Source organism: Vitis vinifera, chromosome 3, assembly GCF_030704535.1.
Source record: "Vitis vinifera cultivar Pinot Noir 40024 chromosome 3, ASM3070453v1".
In the NCBI taxonomy this organism is placed as follows: domain Eukaryota; kingdom Viridiplantae; phylum Streptophyta; class Magnoliopsida; order Vitales; family Vitaceae; genus Vitis; species Vitis vinifera.
The window spans coordinates 7087226-7105869 of NC_081807.1; the positions used below are offsets into that span (position 1 = coordinate 7087226).

At 38.2% G+C, this 18644-nt stretch overlaps 1 protein-coding gene across 1 annotated transcript; it reads left to right on the forward strand.

Moving 5' to 3' along the window:
* The first annotated feature begins 1698 nt into the window (after positions 1–1698).
* LOC100242868 (QWRF motif-containing protein 2) lies at positions 1699–18167 on the forward strand. Its single transcript, XM_002263936.4, has 6 exons — positions 1699–3452; positions 7364–7483; positions 16928–17041; positions 17317–17406; positions 17526–17633; positions 17720–18167. The coding sequence occupies exons 1-6, from the start codon at positions 2055–2057 to the stop codon at positions 17810–17812; spliced, it is 1923 nt and encodes a 640-aa protein (XP_002263972.2). The 5' UTR covers positions 1699–2054; the 3' UTR covers positions 17813–18167.
* The last annotated feature ends 477 nt before the right edge of the window (positions 18168–18644 follow it).

Genomic DNA, 18644 nt, shown 5'->3' on the forward strand with positions numbered 1-18644 from the left:
ATTTGTCCATTAGAACTGCTTGTTAATCCCATACATAATAATATGTTTGTTAACTCATATCTATAAGAATTTAGCAATGAAATTTCTATAGAGTACTCAACAAATCTATGATTGGCTTATCTATTAGCAATAATTCTCAATTATTTTTAAAAATAACTTTTAAAAACTCAAATATGAAAAATGGTTATTTGTTCTAAAATAGTCTGGTTTTAAAACAAATTCTCGTAGAATTGTTCAATATAAAATGTTTATCGAATTTGTTTTCTGAATTAAAAAAATTCTTTTATTTTAAATAAAAAAAAAATCATTTTTAAAAATATTTTTCAAACATAATCTAAATAAACAAGATTCGAAGGCATTTAGAATATTGAAATAAGACATGAGTTATGAATTTACAAACTAGAAAGCATTCAATTGCATTGTTAATCAACTAAGAAGAGATAGATGGGCAGAGAAAATGCTTCAAAAGCAAGGGAAATTGAAATTGAAATGGAAATGAGAGAGACCTAAAAGTGACAAGGCACCCTAAGGAAAACTATACTAAAGGTACATGGATTATGGGTTTAACTTAGCTTGCAAAAAAACTATTATAAAAGAGAATTTTCTCATTTAATATGATTTTTTTTCTTTTTATTTATTTATTTTATTTTATTTTTTAATGATATTTAATGCATTTTCAGTGGCATCATCATTGGCTGTTATGCTTGATAGTGAACTTTTAACTCACCCAATTATTACTTCAATGTACTTGTTACATCCAGTAGTAAAAAATTATTCCTTTATCATGGTGTAAATAGTAATTTTACATGATTCCATGAGATTCTCTATGTTGATTGATGGTGTGGTAATCAAATTTACTATTCATTTTAATGGGTAAATTTCAACTTTTTGACTGTCCTCAACTTTCTCTAAAAATTTAGAGAAATTTATTTAAAAAATATTGGGAGTAACATGAAGGGCCTTTTGTACATTGCAAATAGTTCAACAGTTATAAGTAAATAAAATTTGAAAATGTTTATGATTAGGGATAAAAATGTTGCGGATTAGGGTCGGTCGACCCTATTCTAACTCCAATTTATTTATTCAAAATAATTCATATTTTCATTCTATTTAAAAAATTAAATGAAACGGGACGAATATGTAAATTTTTCATACTCGCTCTTCTTACATCCTTTAATTGTTTTTTTTAAAAATTAAATTTATTTTTAGATTAATTTTATTTATAATTAATACCGATCAAAACAAAACAATACTTGAACTTTCGAACCTATTATGAATTTAAAAAAAAATCTCAAGCCCACGCCTACCCTTCCCATTATGGGTGGGATGGGCCTCGAAAAGATTGGAGGCATTGCCATCCCTACATTCGAAAGATAAATAATTTTCAGTGTTTGATACGTATTGAAGTACCCATTGTTATATATATATATATATATATATATATATATAAAGAAATTATTAAAAAAGAAGAAGAAGTTAGAATTAAAGAGTAAGGGAAGTGCAGGCTGAGGGATGTGAGGATGGTAGGTGAGGTTAAGTGTTGGACCTCCCACACTAGAGACAAAACATCCTATGCTACTCAATTTTCATAACCATAAGGGTCTAGTCTAGTCTACCCCATTCTCAAAACTTAAATTAATTTTAAATAAAAAATAAAAAACTAAAAAGAATAAAAAAATCGAAAATTGAAAATGTAATTTGATTAGCAATAACATAACGTCTCTCCAAAGATTCACAAAAACCCATGCCCAAACCAATACTACTCTCCTCTCTTCTTTCTTCTCTCCTCTCCTCTTTGCTTCTTCACACTCTACACAAATCTCCACCACTCTCCACCTACTCTCTGTCTGTCTCCAATATTCAAAGCCCACATGGAATCCAGGTGTTTTTGGGTACTTAGACAATGTTGAATGCCACCCAGAACCATTCAGGGGTTTGTGTTTCTTCTGGGTTTTCTTGATTTTGTTTTTTCAGGTTTTTTCAGCTATGGGCTTTTCTGGGTTTTGGGTTTGGTTGTAGCTGTGTTTTTGCGGGGGGAAATGTGACTTATACTGATGATGGTGGCTGCCATTTCTGAAGCAGCTTCGACCAACCGACCAAACCCCAAGGCCTCCTCTCACACCCACGATACCCATCTTCGGAATCCAGCTAGACCTCCACTTTTGCCTTCTGAGAAGGACAATGGCCTCGTTCCTAAACGACCCAAATCGAGACAGGTCTCTTCCAGATACATGTCCCCATCACCTTCCACCTCCGCTTCTGTGCCCAGGCGCTGCTCTTCGCCGCTTATCAGCCGCTCCACGAATTCCACCGCCTCATCAACGCCATTGCCGGTGGCTGCGTCGTCGACGTCTTCTTCTTTTCCGCGGTCGCACTCCGTGGACCGGAGGCGGCCGGCCACGGCGGCGCCGGGTAGTGCCGGAGAAGTATCGGCGGCGTCGAGGCTGTTGTTCACTTCGACGCGGAGTTTGTCGGTCTCATTTCAAGGGGAGGCGTTTTCGCTTCCGATTAGCAAGGCTAAGGCGGCGCCGAATTTGGGTAACGTGAGGAAGGGAACGCCGGAGAGGCGAAAGCCGACGCCGGTGAGGGGTTCTGGAGCTGTGGATCAGGTTGAGAATTCGCGGCCATGGCCAGGGAGGTCCCGGTCGGTGAATGTACTAGCGAGAAGTTTCGATTGTAGTGTTGATAGGAAGAAAAGCATTGGATCTGGGATAGTGGTTGGGTCGTTTCAGCAATCAATGATTGATGAGAGTAGAAGGGCTTCATTTGATGGAAGATTGAGTTTGGATTTGGGCAATGCTGAGTTGTTGAAGGTAACTAAGCAAGACCCAGATGGCAATTCAGCTAATGACTCATCTGTGCCAACTGATCTCACTGCATCTGATACAGATAGTGTTTCCTCCGGTAGCACTTCAGGATTGCAAGAATGTGCTGGTGTTAGTGGTAGGCGAAGTGGGCCTCGAGGTATTGTCGTCTCGGCGAGGTTTTGGCAGGAGACTAATAGCCGGCTGAGGCGGTTGCAGGATCCAGGATCACCTTTGTCAACAAGCCCTGGTTCCAGAATGGCAGTGGCTGCCAAATTCATACAATCAAAAAAATTCCCAAGTGATAACCCATTGGCCTCCCCTCGGACAATGATGTCCCCTATAAGGGGAGCTACTAGGCCTGCATCTCCGAGTAAACTTATGGCATCATCCATGCCTGTGTCGTCTCCAATAAGGGCATCATCTCCAGCCAGGTTGAGAAATGCAGTTGCTAGTCCTTTAAGTAGTAGTTCAAGCATTGCTCCTTCAATTCTTAGTTTCTCTGTTGATGTTCGGAGAGGGAAGATGGGGGAAAATCGGATTGTTGATGCACACTTGTTGAGACTTTTGTATAATCGGCACTTGCAATGGCGGTTTGTAAATGCAAGGGCAGATGCTGCCTTGTTGGTGCAAAGGATGCGGGCAGAGGTATGGTTACTCCCATTTCAAATTCATTGTTTTATGCATGGAATTTGGTTTTATCTCCTTTCGGTTAATCTATGTTTGTGTGGGCTATGGTGTTTGCTTAATTGTAAATGTATGATATTTTTGATAGGCAAGAAAAGAAAATATATTAATAGTGCCTAAGCAAGCTCACCAAGGTATGCACAAGCTCCCTCTCCTTAGTTGGAGCTCACCCAATCAACAAAGCCTATCATATACATTGAATGGTCATCCGTGTACACTCTAATCCATTCCTGATAAATAGACATGAAATGGGATTTGATTGCTTGATCTGATGCTGTTTGTTTTGTCCTTATTGTCATCTTGAATACTCATCTAGATCTTGATGATGCATTTGCACCAACATTTACCATGGGTTGGCCATCTTCAATCCACCGCATTTTGTCAATTGAGCAGATCAAATGGTCTGATGTGAAAGTATGTAGCAGTTATTGAATGTTGAAGTCCCACCGTTTCTACTTCAAGAGCACTGTGTAGTATTATTAAATTGCTTCCCATTTCTAGCATATCATAATGCATCTGTGATCTTTGGAACCAACTAGAGGATAGGGGGGTAGGAAAATTCTGGTCACTCCATTTGACATTGTTGTTTTTGCTAAACTTTGAAGTACTAAAGCTTGTTTCTCTTAATTCAAGCATTATCATGGCAAACAGGGATGAAGTATTTGTCTTGATTCATACTAAATTGGGTGTATGGGGGAGTGTGTGTGTGTGTGTTTGAGAATTCAACAAAGAAGTAGATTACAGAAGGAAACTGCTGATTGGATAGTGGGCAAAGAAGCTAGAGACAGCTCAAGCTCATGCTAGTAAAGGAGATGCATCGTCATTGTGAGAAACTCACAGAGGTGCTTTTTTCTAACTCTTTCTTTGGTGGATGATCTGATGGTACCTTTATACCATTAATTCCAATTCCACGACTATCAGTGCAAACCTCTCTCTTACCACCTTGCTTGGTTAGTCTAGGCATTTTGTGAGATTCATTAGTTATTTTTCTTTAGCTATTGAGAATCTTATAAGCAAAGATATTTAGTTCTTGTAGCCAATTTGGTCTATTATGAAGAGGATGAATAATTACCAATTTGGAGCCCCTTCTTGGCCTTTATTAAAAAACCTCTGTTGCTATTGTCAGTCTGTCCATTCTTGTTAATTCTGAATCATTGAAGAAACTCGGTGGACAGTAAGATTATGGAGATTCCTTCTGCAGGAGTAGGACCTATTCTTTCTCAGATTTGGTTGTTCAATAGTGCCCTTGTCAGGCAATTCTCTCATTTGTAAATAGAGATTTAAAATGTTTGTTCAGGTGCTTTTAGCAGTTATTACTCTGACCATCAATCTTTTTAGATTAGGAAGATATAACGTTCTGGTATATTTATCAACAAAAGCTGCAGACACATAATTCTGGTTTGTTCTTACTTCTCGTGACCTGTGTGAGAGCCACTTATCCGTGGCTTAGGCTTATTGCTTGATTTGTATGACGTTTTTGTGTATCAACTGGAGATATGATAAGAGGAAGTTGGCCTGAATGGTAGCTGTGTGCGACAAGTTCTAATGACTACACTAGTGAATGAATGATGTAATTCAATTTGAGCATGCTAAAAACAGGGGGAAGATAATGAAAGAACATGAGCCAATGCTATGGGATAAGACATGCTGTCCAGCCTAGATGAAGTAGAATGGTGAGAGAAGATTCTTGTAGCCAACCTCACATAATGTGGTGAGGCAGCCATTCCCAAATAAGTGGGACAAGTCTTTTTTGAGTTTAGGTGATTCAGGTGGGGCACTGCTGGAAATGATTTTTATTCCTTTATTCTCATACTAACATGAAGGATGTGTGCCATATGAATGGTTTAATATACATAGATGACCATTCTTTGTCCATGATTGACTTAGCTTGATACAAGGAGAGGGAGGCTTTTTGTGTTTTCTCTCCTTTTTCAGTGCACCTTTTTTAAATGGATTAGAGTGTAAATAGATGACCATTCTTTGTCCATGATTGACTTTGTTAATTGACTTAGCTTGATGTTAGGAAAGGGAGGTTTTTTTTTTTTTTTGTGTTTTCTTTTCCAGTGCTCTTTTTCTGGGTGTCATATATATACACTGCAAGTGCATTGATTCACCTTTACTAGGGCATTTCTAATATATTTTCTCTTTTCTCAAAAAAAAAAAAAAAAAAGAATGGATTAGTATATCGACCTTCTCCATGTATTCCCTTTGTAGTGTATTGGATTCTCACCAATTTATTTATAAGTGCTTTTGTTTTTTTTGATGGGCAAACAGGAAAACATATATTAAAAGCACCTAATGGGAAGTGTAGCACAGTACACATGAAGTATACAACAAACGCCTAGTAGTGACTAAGGAAAGGAGCAAAAAGACCCCTCTCCTTACTTTAAGCTCAACCAATCTACAAAATCTAATAATGACATTGCGTGATCCTCTACATACACTCTAGCCCAAATCCCAAACGTGTATAAAAACGAATTTGATTGTTTGATCAGATTGCTCAACATTGTTGAAAGCCCTTCTATTCCTCTTCTTCCAAAGAGTCCATGTCAAATATAAGGGAGCGACCCTCCACGCCTTTTTATTTTTTTATTTTTTTATTTTATGTTTTTTCCTTACAAAAGAGCCATGTCAACCCAACAAGTGCCCTCTAATTGAAGAATGCATAACCCACTCCACTCCAAAAAGAGAGAAAATCAAGTGGCATATCATTCTTGCTATGGAACAATGTAGAAGCAAGTGATATGTTGTTCCTCTGCACCTTTGCACAAGTAATGTCTACTTGGGAAAGTCCAAACCCTCTTGTTGAGTTGGTCAAGAGTAAGGCTTCTACCCCAAGACACTTCCTAGGCAAAAAGGCTTACGTTCATTGATGCCCAAGACCTCCACACAATACCAGCTGGAAAAGGCGCACTATATCTCCTAGAAAAGGAAGAGTGGAGAGATCTATCTGAAAACTTGCTACACTTGGATTCATTCCACCTCAGTTTGTCCTCCACTTCCCTCTTAATTACCAACGATTGTAATTTCTGTAAGAAACTCTCCACTTCATCCAACTCCCAAGCGTTAAATTCCCTTGAAAAATGGGGGTTCTAACCCACCCCCTTCCCCATCCAGCTCTTAAGCATTTACCACCTATCCCTCTTTGTTAGAAGCCACGGAAAATAAATTTGGAACGACTTTTTCGAAAGTTTGATCCTCACACCACAAGTCTTTCCAAAATTTAACCCTTCTCCCATTCCCAAGTAAATAGGGAGACCTACCTTTTATAGTCTTTCATTTGTGTTTGATAGCTTTCCACACCCCTACTCCATAGCCACCTCTCACCCCTCTCAAACACCATCCCTCCTCTCCAAGCTTCTCTATTATGATTTGTTTCCATAAGGATTCTCTTTTTGTAGCAAGTTCACTAGTTTTGCTTATTCATACAAAGTTTGCATGTCTAAATCATGTGAGGTCATTGTTCTTAGTGCTGGAATTTGTTCATACTGTCCTTAAAGGCACCCCTGACCTCTAGTTGCATAATGTGCTTGGAAATATGTTGTTTAGTCTTAAACTGGTTAGAATAAATGCAGGATTATTTAGTCTCTGAAGTTTCATGTTAGAGACCTCATCTAGAATGATTTTGTATGTGGGAATTTCATTGATTGGTTAGGTGCTAAGTAGATGGGGGAAGGTGTTGTACTCTTCTTTCATTTCTCTTTTTGCTTGGCATTTTTTTTACACTCCCTATGTACTTTGGTGTGCTTTAGCTTCATGCTTCATGTATTGTCTCCTCTTATTTATAATTTTATTTTATTTTATTTTTTTCGTGTACTAGTCAAAAAATTATTTTCTGAAGTTTCATATTCTAATGTTTGTCTTTTTTCCAGAGAAACCTATGGAATGCATGGATAACGATCTCAAAGCTACGCGACTCTGTCACCAGTAAGAGAATGAAATTACAGTGGTTGAGGCGAAAGCTGAAGCTAACTTCCATCCTCAAGGGGCAAGTAAGATTCATAACTCCAGTCTTATTGTAGTATTGAATCATGCTGAAATTTTTGTGAGACTTTATCTGGCATGAATTATGTCCAAACTCTATATATGTTTTGTACATTATAGCATTAGGAAACAAATTTTGGTATGTGTGCTCTTGCACCGATTCATATTTTTGAATTAAGATCCTTTTGCTTTGGTGAATCAATTTCAGTCATTATAGTATTTTTTTTTGATAAATATCGCAAATATATTAAAGGGCAAAGGCCATCAAGCATACAGGACGTATACAAATCTGCCTCAAAATGAGAGCACAAAAACAAAGACCCTTACCCTCCTTTAAGTGGTCGCTAGCCACTCAAAAAAACCTAAGAGTGAAGAGGACTCCTCTCCAATATACACCCTAGCCCAACTCCACAAGGTACAAATAAAAGAATTTTTAAGTTTCTGTATATTTAATACCCCTCCCTTGAACGCTAACCTATTTCTTTTCTTCCATACCGTCCAAAAAATACACAACGGGATAGAATTCCAAATTTTTTTCCTTTTTTTCCCCACAAAGGGGCCCCTCCAACTGAATAAAGCCTCCTTCACCAGCTCTGGGAACACCCAATGAACCCCCACAAGGGCAAAAACGATATCCCATAAGGCCCTTACCACCGTACAATGAAGAAGAATGTGATTTACACTCTCCTCTTCACAAACACACAAAAAACAGCGGTTCGGGAACTGCCAGCCCCGTTTTTGAAGCCTATCCAAGGTGAGAATTTTCCCCCACGCAGCTTCCCAAGCAAAAAAAGCCACTTTGGTAGGGACCTTGTTCACCCAAACTCCTCTATGCAGAAAGTCGTAATCATTGATAACAACCAGCCCATTATAGGCCTGCTTCACCCCATACTTCCCATGGCCCCCCCCTTTCCAAAGCACCCCGTCCTCCTCTGAAGAGAGCTTGACGTCCTTGAGCCTAATAAGCAATCCTCTAATCAAGTCCAGCTCCCAATCATTGAAGTCTCTATGAAATCTGAGATTCCAGCCACCTGGACCACTGCTATGGTCCCACATCTCATTAACCGTTGCATTCTTGTTGATCGCCATCTCATAAAGCAGGGGAAAAGCATGGGACAACCTCTCATCCCCACACCACTGATCCAACCAGAATTTTATTCTAGTCCCTTTCCCTACCTTGAACTTGATATTCTCCCAACACCAATTAGCTTCCTTCATGATCTCCTTCCATGCCCCTACTCCGTATGCTCCCCGGCCTTCTTTAGTTTTCCACCCAAACTCTTCCTGACCATACTTCACCCCAATCATTACCCTCCAAAGATTATCCTTTTCCACAGCAAATCTCCAAACCCATTTACCCAACAGCGCTTTGTTCAAGGAATCAATCCTCCTCATGCCAAGGCCACCCTTTTCCTTGCTAGTACACACCACCTCCCACTTAATTAAGTGTACCTTCCTCTCCAAGCTGCCCCCTCCCCAAAGAAAGTCTCTTTGTATTATGCTTTGACGCTTAGTATGATGCTTAAAGATTACTTTTCCAAGAACTAAGCTCAATTTTCATTACTGGATGCTCAATCTTTGTTATCTCAAAGATTAGGAGTCAGGCTTCAAGTTTGATCCTTTTTTTTATAGGCAATCAGTAAATATATTTATAGTGTCTAGCAAATGAGTGCACTTATGTACGCATGACATATACGAAAAGCGCCAAAAGGTAACCAAAAAAGAAGAGAAGCTCCATGCGTGATCTTACCCTGGTGATATTTGGGCATCATTACTACCACATTCGAGCCCACTCTCAATCTTGATCTAACATATAACTTTCATATCTTGGTTTTTTTTCATTCGATTTGCATGATTCTTTTTGCATTGTTTTTCTAATCAAATATACTGCATTTTGGCATACTTTTGGACTTCAAAATCCAACAAAAAATTAGCTTCACCTTCAATGTCTTTTCCTTGGCATCATTACTATCACCCTTGATCTTCTTGCCCACACACTATCTTAACCTAACATATAACTTTCATAACTTGGTTGTTTTTCATTCAATTTGCATGATTCTTTTTGCATTGTTTTTCTTATCAAATATACTGCATTTTGGCATACTTTTGGGCTTCAAAATCCAACAAAAAAATTAGCTTCACCTTCAATGTCTTTTTCTGTGCTTTTCAACCAATTCCTTGTGATGTGCTTCATTATAAGTTTTCAATGCAACTTGGTTGTGATCAAATTTGAATGTCACAATGTCAAAGTCTTCAAAGACTCTTCACTGACCCTTCAAATGACACAGGATGACTAATACAAAAATCAGTTTATGAGGAGCCTTTAGCATGAAATAGGCTAACACAATTTCTACATTTATAAATATTTTTTTTTATAGGTAAACGCACAGAAAAATTTATAAATAAAAAGAGAAAAGGGTGCCTAAAGGCCAACCCAAAGCATGCATGAAGTATACAAGAGGCACTTAAAGGCAAGAACAAAAAAGAAGAAGGGATACAAAAAAACTCATCAACCCTCATCTGGAACCCAACCAATAAAAAAAGTTGATTAAATGTCAAAGTCCTTCATCTATACACGACTTAGACCAAGACCAAACATTACATACAAAAGAATTTTTCATCATTTGAATCGAAAGTTCCTCATTTTCAATAGCAATCCTATTTCTTTCCTTCCAAACCAATCAAAATAAACATAATGGAGCTGCCATCCAAGCTTTTCTACGCTTCTTGCCCACAAAGGAACCATGTCATCCTAGGAGGGTATCTCTAGCCGAAAGTGGAAGGACCCACATCACACCAAACAATGTAAATAATAACTCTCACAAAATCCTTGCCTTGGTACAATGGATTAAAATATGATTAATAGACTCCTCTTCAGCACAAAAAAGGAGACATCTATTAGATATGGGTCACTTCTTCCTTTTGAGTTGATCCAAGGTTAGAACCTTACCCCATGAAGCTTTGCAAGCAAAAAAAACCCACCTTAGTGGGAATACAAGGGCTCTAAATGATGTTCCTCAGAATCGTTACTGCACTTCTAGGTTTAAGAGCACTATAAAGGGACTTAACAGAAAATTTGCGGTCCGTAGTCTCTTTCCATTCATTGTAATGTCAACAGTAACCTCTCCACTATCTCCACCTCCCAATCATTGAAAGGCTTAGAGAACTGAGGATTCCAACCCCCCTCCTCACCCAAAGAGCCCTAACATTCCGCTACCCACGTCTCTTTTGAATCCACTAAGGCATACAAAGAGGGGAAAGAATCACATAGGGCATTGTTCCCACGCCATTTGTCCTTCCAAAATCTCACTCTTCTACCATCCCCCACAAAGAAAACAGTTATTTTAAGCAACAGAGACCCTTCCTTCCTAATTTCCTTCTATAACCCCACCCTATAGCCCTCCCTCACTTATCGGTTACACCATCGTCCTTCTTCCACCCCAAACTTCTTACCAATAACATGCTTCCAAAAGGTCTCCCTTTCTATCACAAAGCACCAATTCTATTTGCACAATAGGGCCCTATTGACTGTAGAAAGACTTCTAACACCTAAACCACCCTTCCTTTTATTTGAACAAACAATTGCCACTTGACAAGATGAGGCTTCCTCTCCAAAACTCCCCCAACCCAAAGAAAGTCCCTTTGGATTTGCTTTAATCTCAATCTAACCACTCTTGGTTTACGCATCAAAGACATGAAGTAAATGGTCATGCTAGACAAAGTGCTCCAAATGAGCTCTTTTAGAAATATTTTGTCTCTTCCACATGGATAGCCTCTTCCAAAACCTCTCCTCCACCCCATCCCAAACCACCATAGATTTGTGTGGTGCACCCAAGGAGAGCCCCAAGTGGAAGGAAGTGCTCCCACTTTGCAACCGAGTTCAAGGGCCAAAATCTCTACATTCTCTGCTCTCCCCACTGGTAAAATTTCACTCTTACCCAAATTGATTCTTAGCCTTGAAATGGCTTCAAACCACATTGACAACTAACTCAAAAAAGCCATCTGCTCCTATGAAGCCTCACAAAAAACCAACGTAAAATCAGCGAACAACAGGCTAATGATTTGGGCCCCATCTCCAATCCTTCCCCTTATCCTAGATTTTAAGAAAATTGGTAGTTCAACAAAAATAATTTAATATAACACATAACAGTCAACTCAAAAAATTTCTTAAAAAGAAATAATACATAATCTGTAGAGAAAGATTTTAGTTGCATAAAGAACTTCCACTGTTCTAGAATTGAAATAAGACATACCATATCATTTTATGATTTTAACCTTTTAAAGTGTTGTTATATAGCCTAGCAATAAGATATTTTGATCAACTTCCTTTGGAGGCTTTTGTGGAACTAAACACAATTTTTCTGAAATTTTACCACCTTTCGACACTTTGAAAATGCTAACAAGGACCAGGGTTTTGGCTTGAAAATATACAAATGCCTTAACTTATAATGACATGTTAAGGTTCCCAAGCATTACTTCAAAATCATACACTTGAAACATTCGTTCTTTGGAAGGAGTACAGAAAGGAAAAGACCACTTGGTACAGATGCTTGCTATCTGGCCAAGTTTGATGTTGAGCTTATGCTATTATAGCGAGGATTCTAGGAGTTGTTGTAAGTAGCCTAATGGACCAATTGGCTGCCAATAGCCATCAACTCTTTTCCAAGCCCTCACATGTGGTTATAAACTTATGGTCCTGCTCTCTAGGAATTCAAATAAAATTCTAAGAGAAAAACCCACTGCACTGGTGATCATTATTCAGTTTTCTGATGGATTATGTTCAAAGATATTTCTTATTTAGCCATAGTTGTGAAAGGCACGCCTAGGCTTGGGCGGTGCGACGCCACCCTTCGGCACCTCGCCTGAAGGTAGGCGACGCCCCTTCACAAAGGCGCCGTGTAGGCGCGCAAGGCGCGACGCGGTCGCCTGACTCGCCTCCGGCCAGGTACGCCCTCCTTCTTCTCCTTCTTCTTCTTCTTCTTCTTCTCCTTCTCTTCTTCAGTCGCCGTCGGGTTGGGGTTGAGAAGCCCAAATTTTTATTTTTTATTTTTTGGGTCCAAAACGACATCGTTTTGGCCCTTTTTATTTTAAAAGGAATAGGCCAAAACGACATCGTTTTGGAGCCTGTTCCTTTAAAAAACAAAAAGAGGTCAAAACGACGTCATTTTGGCCCTGTTTTCCCTTCCAACCCCCTTTTTATGGTATTTTTGAACTCGACACCACTCCCAATCATGCTCTAGCCCAACCGTGCAGTGGAGAAGTGAAGAAGAAGAAGATGATGAGGAAAAATAGGAGAAAAATAGAGGAAAAATAGTCACGTACATTCCGGGACCTCATCATGTTGATTAAATTGAAGTTTTGGATGATATTTGATGATTTATATGTTTAGAACAAATAAATGATTGTTAAATTTGATTATATTATATAAAAATATATATGTAAATTAGGGTGGGCCTCACTTCACTAAAGCCCACGCTTTAGGTGTGCCTTGCGCCTTAGGTTCCAGGACTACTTTGTGCCTTGGTGCGCCTTGAGCCTTTTAAAACTATGTATTTAGCTTAAAAGTCTGTTTAGTAAGGGGAGAGGAAGAGAAAGAAGGAAAAACATAAAATAAATCAAAGGTGAAAAGGAGGAATTTGTGCATATTGTTCCATCTCATTCCAGGAACATGAAGTTTGTTTCCAGATTCAAGTGGTCTGGCATGGTCTAAAAAACCTGAAATATGACGTAAATATGCATTAGTCTACTCTGTCTCTCATACTCATTATCTGTGTCCAAAGCAGCAACTTAAGTAGGTGATACTTTGACCAGTGTCATGTATGCTTCTGTACATTATTATACTATGATTCCCTTTCATGATTTATTTTCAGATGTATTTCTTTTACTCAGTAAATTTGGTTATTTTTCTGCTCAGAACTCATATATTATGATTTAGATCTGGGAGTAGAATATTAGAGGATTTATAGTTGCTAGATATTATTTTCAATACCCAACATTTGCATAAATGCCCTTCCTCTTCACTACAAGTGTGTGACAACATCATGATGTGATTTCTAATGATATCTGTATGGAATGCTGATACCAGAAGATCCATTTCTGACATTTTCATCATTTACAAATTTCCAACTAGGATGTTGTGCAACCCATGATTGTATTGCATATCATCTTCGGCCGTGATATTTAAGCATCTTTAGCATGAGGCAATGATTGCTGAAGGAGTAGCATGTGGAATTGATATAATAGGGGCTGTAAGGAATAAATTTGACAGATCGGGTAAGCTCAAATTAGCTGCATCTTTATTTAATGACAGAGACTCCCCTTGAAGATGATGATGAGTGAAAAAATGTTAGTTTACAACAAAAGTGACATCCTTGGAAATGAAAATTTTCTTGGATCTAGGGTGATAACATTTGTACCCCTTCTTTTTTGGTGGCTAACCAATGAAGACACATTTAAGAGCTCAAGGATCAAGGTTACCACGACTTTGAGCATGACTATGGACAAAGGAGACACATCTTAACACGTTAGGGGATCTTGCTAAGCCCATGAAAATTGGGAAAGGACTCAGAGAGAACATTTATTGAGGCTTTGTTTCCTAACACTTGAGAAGGTAATCATTGATTAAATAAGCAGTAGTTAATGTCGCATCCCCCCAATATGATTTAGGCAATTGTTTTGCAAATAACAAGGCACAGATTACCTTGAATTTTTTCTTCCTGCAACTCCATTTTGAGTCATTCATTCTCTTTATGGAGAGTATCAGCACAAGTCATTCCTTCTCTCTCTCTCTCTCTATGTAAGAGGATAGGGTCTAGTTGAGGTATTCTTTGTCATTGTCCCATCTGATACTCTTTATTTGAACACCAAATAGGTATTGATCATCTTATAGAAATTAGAGAAAACAAAATTAACATCAGATTTGTTTTTCAAAAGGTATACCCAAGTGTCACAAGAATGGTCATCAATAAAGGAAACAAACCAATGAGCTCCAGTGATATTTGGAATTCAAGAGGCTCCCAAAACATCAGTATGAATTAATGTAAAGAGATAAGATGATCTATTATTGCTCAAAGGAAAAGAAATTCGATGATGTTTGGTCAATCGACATTCTTCACAATGACAGTCATTAACATTCAAATTCTGAAATAACAAAAGAAACATAGTCTTTAACAAAGGAAACGATGGATGACCTAAACATAAATGATGTAGGTAGATTTAGACTTTCTTGGATGAAAAACTTGAAAGATGAGATAGAGATGCAACCACTACCATTGTCACTCCTAGCATCTAGATGAAGCCCCTCTTGTTTCCTAGCATGAACGATTGTCCTACCTGTATCCAAGTCTTAAAAAACGCAGTGGGATGGGGAAAAGGTTGCTTTGCACTTTAGATCTTTGGTAACTTGATGAATTGACAGATTTAGGCACATGGAACTTAGGTTTTAGGGAAGGAGATGGGGTAAGGGTAACAGTCCCTTATCCAGCCACAGTACCTAAACTACCATCAGTTGCTTTGATTTTTTGAGCCCTTAAAAGAACTAGTCATTGAGTACTTACTTGATTTGGCTAAGGAGTATGGTGTGCTAGACTTGTCTAGACAGGCAAGGAAACTCTGAAATCTGTTAATCTCTTCCTTTTTTGAGTCCTTCAAACTCTGAGCTATTTGAATTCTTATATTTAGGTTTCTCCTCTAAAATTGTCAAATTGGTTCTGGTTTCCATGATTCTTGCTGAGGGACTGTGGTTTCCCATGTAACTTTCAAGGCATCTCTTTTTGTATGCCTTGGTTTCGTGCAATGATTACACCAAAGGTTATCCTTGGTACTTGGTTGCCTGGATACCTCTCCTCTACCAGAAACTGTGCTAGGATTTGGACCGGTTTTAGAGCTTGAAACAGCAATGGCTAACCCTTCACTTGCTGGAGTGTCCAACATTACACACTTATCTCCCTTCTTCACCCCTTATGATTGAGAATACTTCATTCAAGGATGCCAGTGATTCTTCCCCATGCACTTGAATGAGTACTTAAACATCCTCACTATTCTTCATTTTAAGATTTTGATGATAGTCCAGTTCAAACCAAAATCCTTTCATAACATTATTGTACTCAATTACAGGTAAAGTGCCTTGTTTTGTAGAGTGAATCTTGGTGTTTTTCTTGTAAATCTGAGCACAATCTTGGACTTTGGAATAAGTCTGTCTCATTACCTCTTAGATTTCCTTTGCCATAATTAGGAATATACACATTCCCTTGATTTCGGGTTGCATCACTTTCAGCAGCTAAGACATGATCATTGAGTCATCCTCTCGTCCCAATCAACAATTAGGATCATCTTCACTCAGTGTTGGTCCAATCAAGTGGCTAAGCATGCCTTTTCCCTTTAAAAATGCGTGTACATGCTGAGACCATACTAGATTGTTTTGGTCATTAAATCTATCCAAAAAAAAATAAAAAACAAAAAAATTGTTTTGGCCATTAAGTCTAAATGAGGGCTGAAGGTTTTGATACTCACCAGCAGATGGTTGGTTCTGGAAGGCAATGTTTGAGGTCGGATTTTCAGAGGTTTTGTTATTTGGGCTTTTCAACATAATGTACAATGAAAAATTTATCAAAATAAAAAATAAAAAACATAATGTACAATGAAATAGAGACAAAACTTGAGACAGTAGTGGTGCAACAGTTGATGTGAAAAATTGTTGAGCTATAGCAATGGTTTGGAAATGGTCAATGGTAAAGGTCATTGAGAAGGAGAAAGAATGGTGACAACAATGAAGGTCGCTTGAGGTTAAGAATAGCAGCAATGAAGGCCATTGGAAATCAGCTTGAATGAAGCCCATTGGAAAAAAAATTAGAAGAGAACTTAGAGGCCTTGATTAGGCTTTGATACCATGTGGAAGAGAATGATCGTTTTTATTTATTTTTTTCTCACAAATTGATACAATATTTATCATGTACAATCCTACAAAATTAGGAAACTACATCACACAAAATTGGGAAGCTAACTAATTCCTAAAAATCATCTATCCTACAAATCAAGAAAATAAAATAGGAAAATACACAGCTATACAATCTCAGAAATCAGAGAATATATTTCCTTAGTATTATCAGTCTGATTCATCAACATATGCATTCATGTAACATTCATAGAGCCAGGGGACGTGGATTCCTTGTGTTTCTTGATTTTCTATTTCATCTCAACATACTTCTTAAAAGAGGCACCTCAGTTACAACATGCCACCTCTCTTTCTCTGTACTTTTAGGTGATTAAGTTCCCTGTTTTTCTTTTTCTTTTACCATTTTTTTAATCCTACTTTTCCATGCTTGGGTGACGTAATTTTGTTGATTGTGTTGAAAATCAGTATTCTAGATGCATGTCTAATTATGAATATTCTTTTCGTTGTTAACTCTTTGTTTAACTATAACTGAAATTTGTGTTGTTCTTGGTGATTATAGATGGCTTATTTGGAGGAATGGGCTCTTCTAGAAAGAGATCATTCTAGTTCTTTGCATGGAGCAATAGAAGCTTTGAAGGCCAGCACTCTCCGTCTTCCAGTTGTTGGAGCAATAGTATGTGTCTTTAATTTTTATTTTTAATTCTCCCTAGATAATCAACAACACCCCAAAGGCATGAAATATTTCTGCATGATACTTTTATCCTACTTAAAATCAGAAACAACAATTTCAGGGAATCCTTGGATGCCCTGAAAATGCCATGATGAGAAATCTTTCCAAGAATTACGAAATCATCTATGCAAAGTTTGATAAGAAAAGGCAAATAAGTATATACTAGTTCAAAAACTCAAATCTATAGACCTTGACAACATTTCTCTTTGTTTTAACAGGCAGATATCCAAAGCTTGAAGGATGCTGTTGGTTCAGCAGTTGATGTAATGCAGGCTATGGCATCCTCAATTTGCTCTCTTTTGTCAAAGGTAAACTCTTCTGCTTCTTCTGAAGTTTGCTTCTCATTTTCTAGGGCCATGACTCTTAGGGCAAGTTTGGAATGCTGGAACAGAATGAGATACGAATCAAAACCATTGTTCACTTGCAGGTGGAGGAAATGAACTCCTTGGTGGTCGAAATCGCTGATGTCACTGCAAAGGAGCGAGCTTTGCTGGAACAATGCCGAGACTTCTTGTCCACATTGGCAGCCATGCAGGTGATGTGGCTGGCCAGCTGGCTGCTTTGTCAATCAAACTAATTCCCACTTCACCACTGATGTTTTGAGTGATTGCTTGAAAACAGGTTAAATACAGTAGCTTGAGAACGCATATATTACAACTAAATCGCCTCCCGGCCACCAGCAGCCTGACAACAACCCTGACAACACGCATCTAAAACCGTTCTCATCTGACTTGCAGTAATCAAAATGCTAACATGACAACCAACCAACCTTCCCTTTCTCAACACCTGAGGTAATAAAAACAGAAAAACCGATCACGATCCTTAGTTTTGGATTCTCATATTAGCATTTTTGTTACCCATTCAGGTATTAGTATATGTCTCATGTATCTTAGTATGCAAAGTTTACAGAAAATGTGCCGCCTGTTCATCACTAATTTCGCTGTATACAACAACTGTGTTAGAATTAAGAACTCTTCACCCACCCTCCCTTTTAAGGCCAAAAGAAACTGATCGTGTACATATATGTATGTTGTTTTGATTCCTGTTATTTAGTAGTTGTTGGGCTGCCTCTGAGTTTCATGCTCTTGATTGTTTTGTAGTAAGATCTCAATTTATTGCAATTTCTAATATTTGTTATAATTAATATTAATAATTTTACTTTATTCACGTACATTTACGTTGGGAAACCAAAAGAAGAGATGTGAAAATGGAAATCATCAGGATGAATATGAAAAAGGACAGCGGAGCTGAGAAGCAGAGGGAGAAGTTCCGGCGCATGCGGAAGTGAGGGCCTACAGCCTACCTAGCCAACCTCCCTAACATGCGCTGACGTTTAGTCACGTGCTCCTGTAATCTACCAGCCGCCCCCTTCCTTCACTCACACTCCTTACTGTCGTGGAATCTCATGGTCTCTTGTCTTATCAATTCAGCCAAGGCGGCTCCCCTTTTCTTCTTAAATTCCTATCATATATGGTCAACAGAAAAAAAGAAAAAAAAAAAAGAATTTTAGTGAAATAATTACTAAATTAGAACTTTCTGAGAGCAA

Coding starts and splice junctions, on each gene's coding strand:
- LOC100242868 (XM_002263936.4), top strand. CDS start 2,055: ATGATGGTGGCTGCCATTTCTGAAGCAGCTTCGACCAACCGACCAAAC. Junction 3,453..7,363: donor TGCAAAGGATGCGGGCAGAG/GTATGGTTACTC, acceptor TCTTTTTTCCAG/AGAAACCTATGGAATGCATG. Junction 17,042..17,316: donor TTCCAGTTGTTGGAGCAATA/GTATGTGTCTTT, acceptor TTGTTTTAACAG/GCAGATATCCAAAGCTTGAA.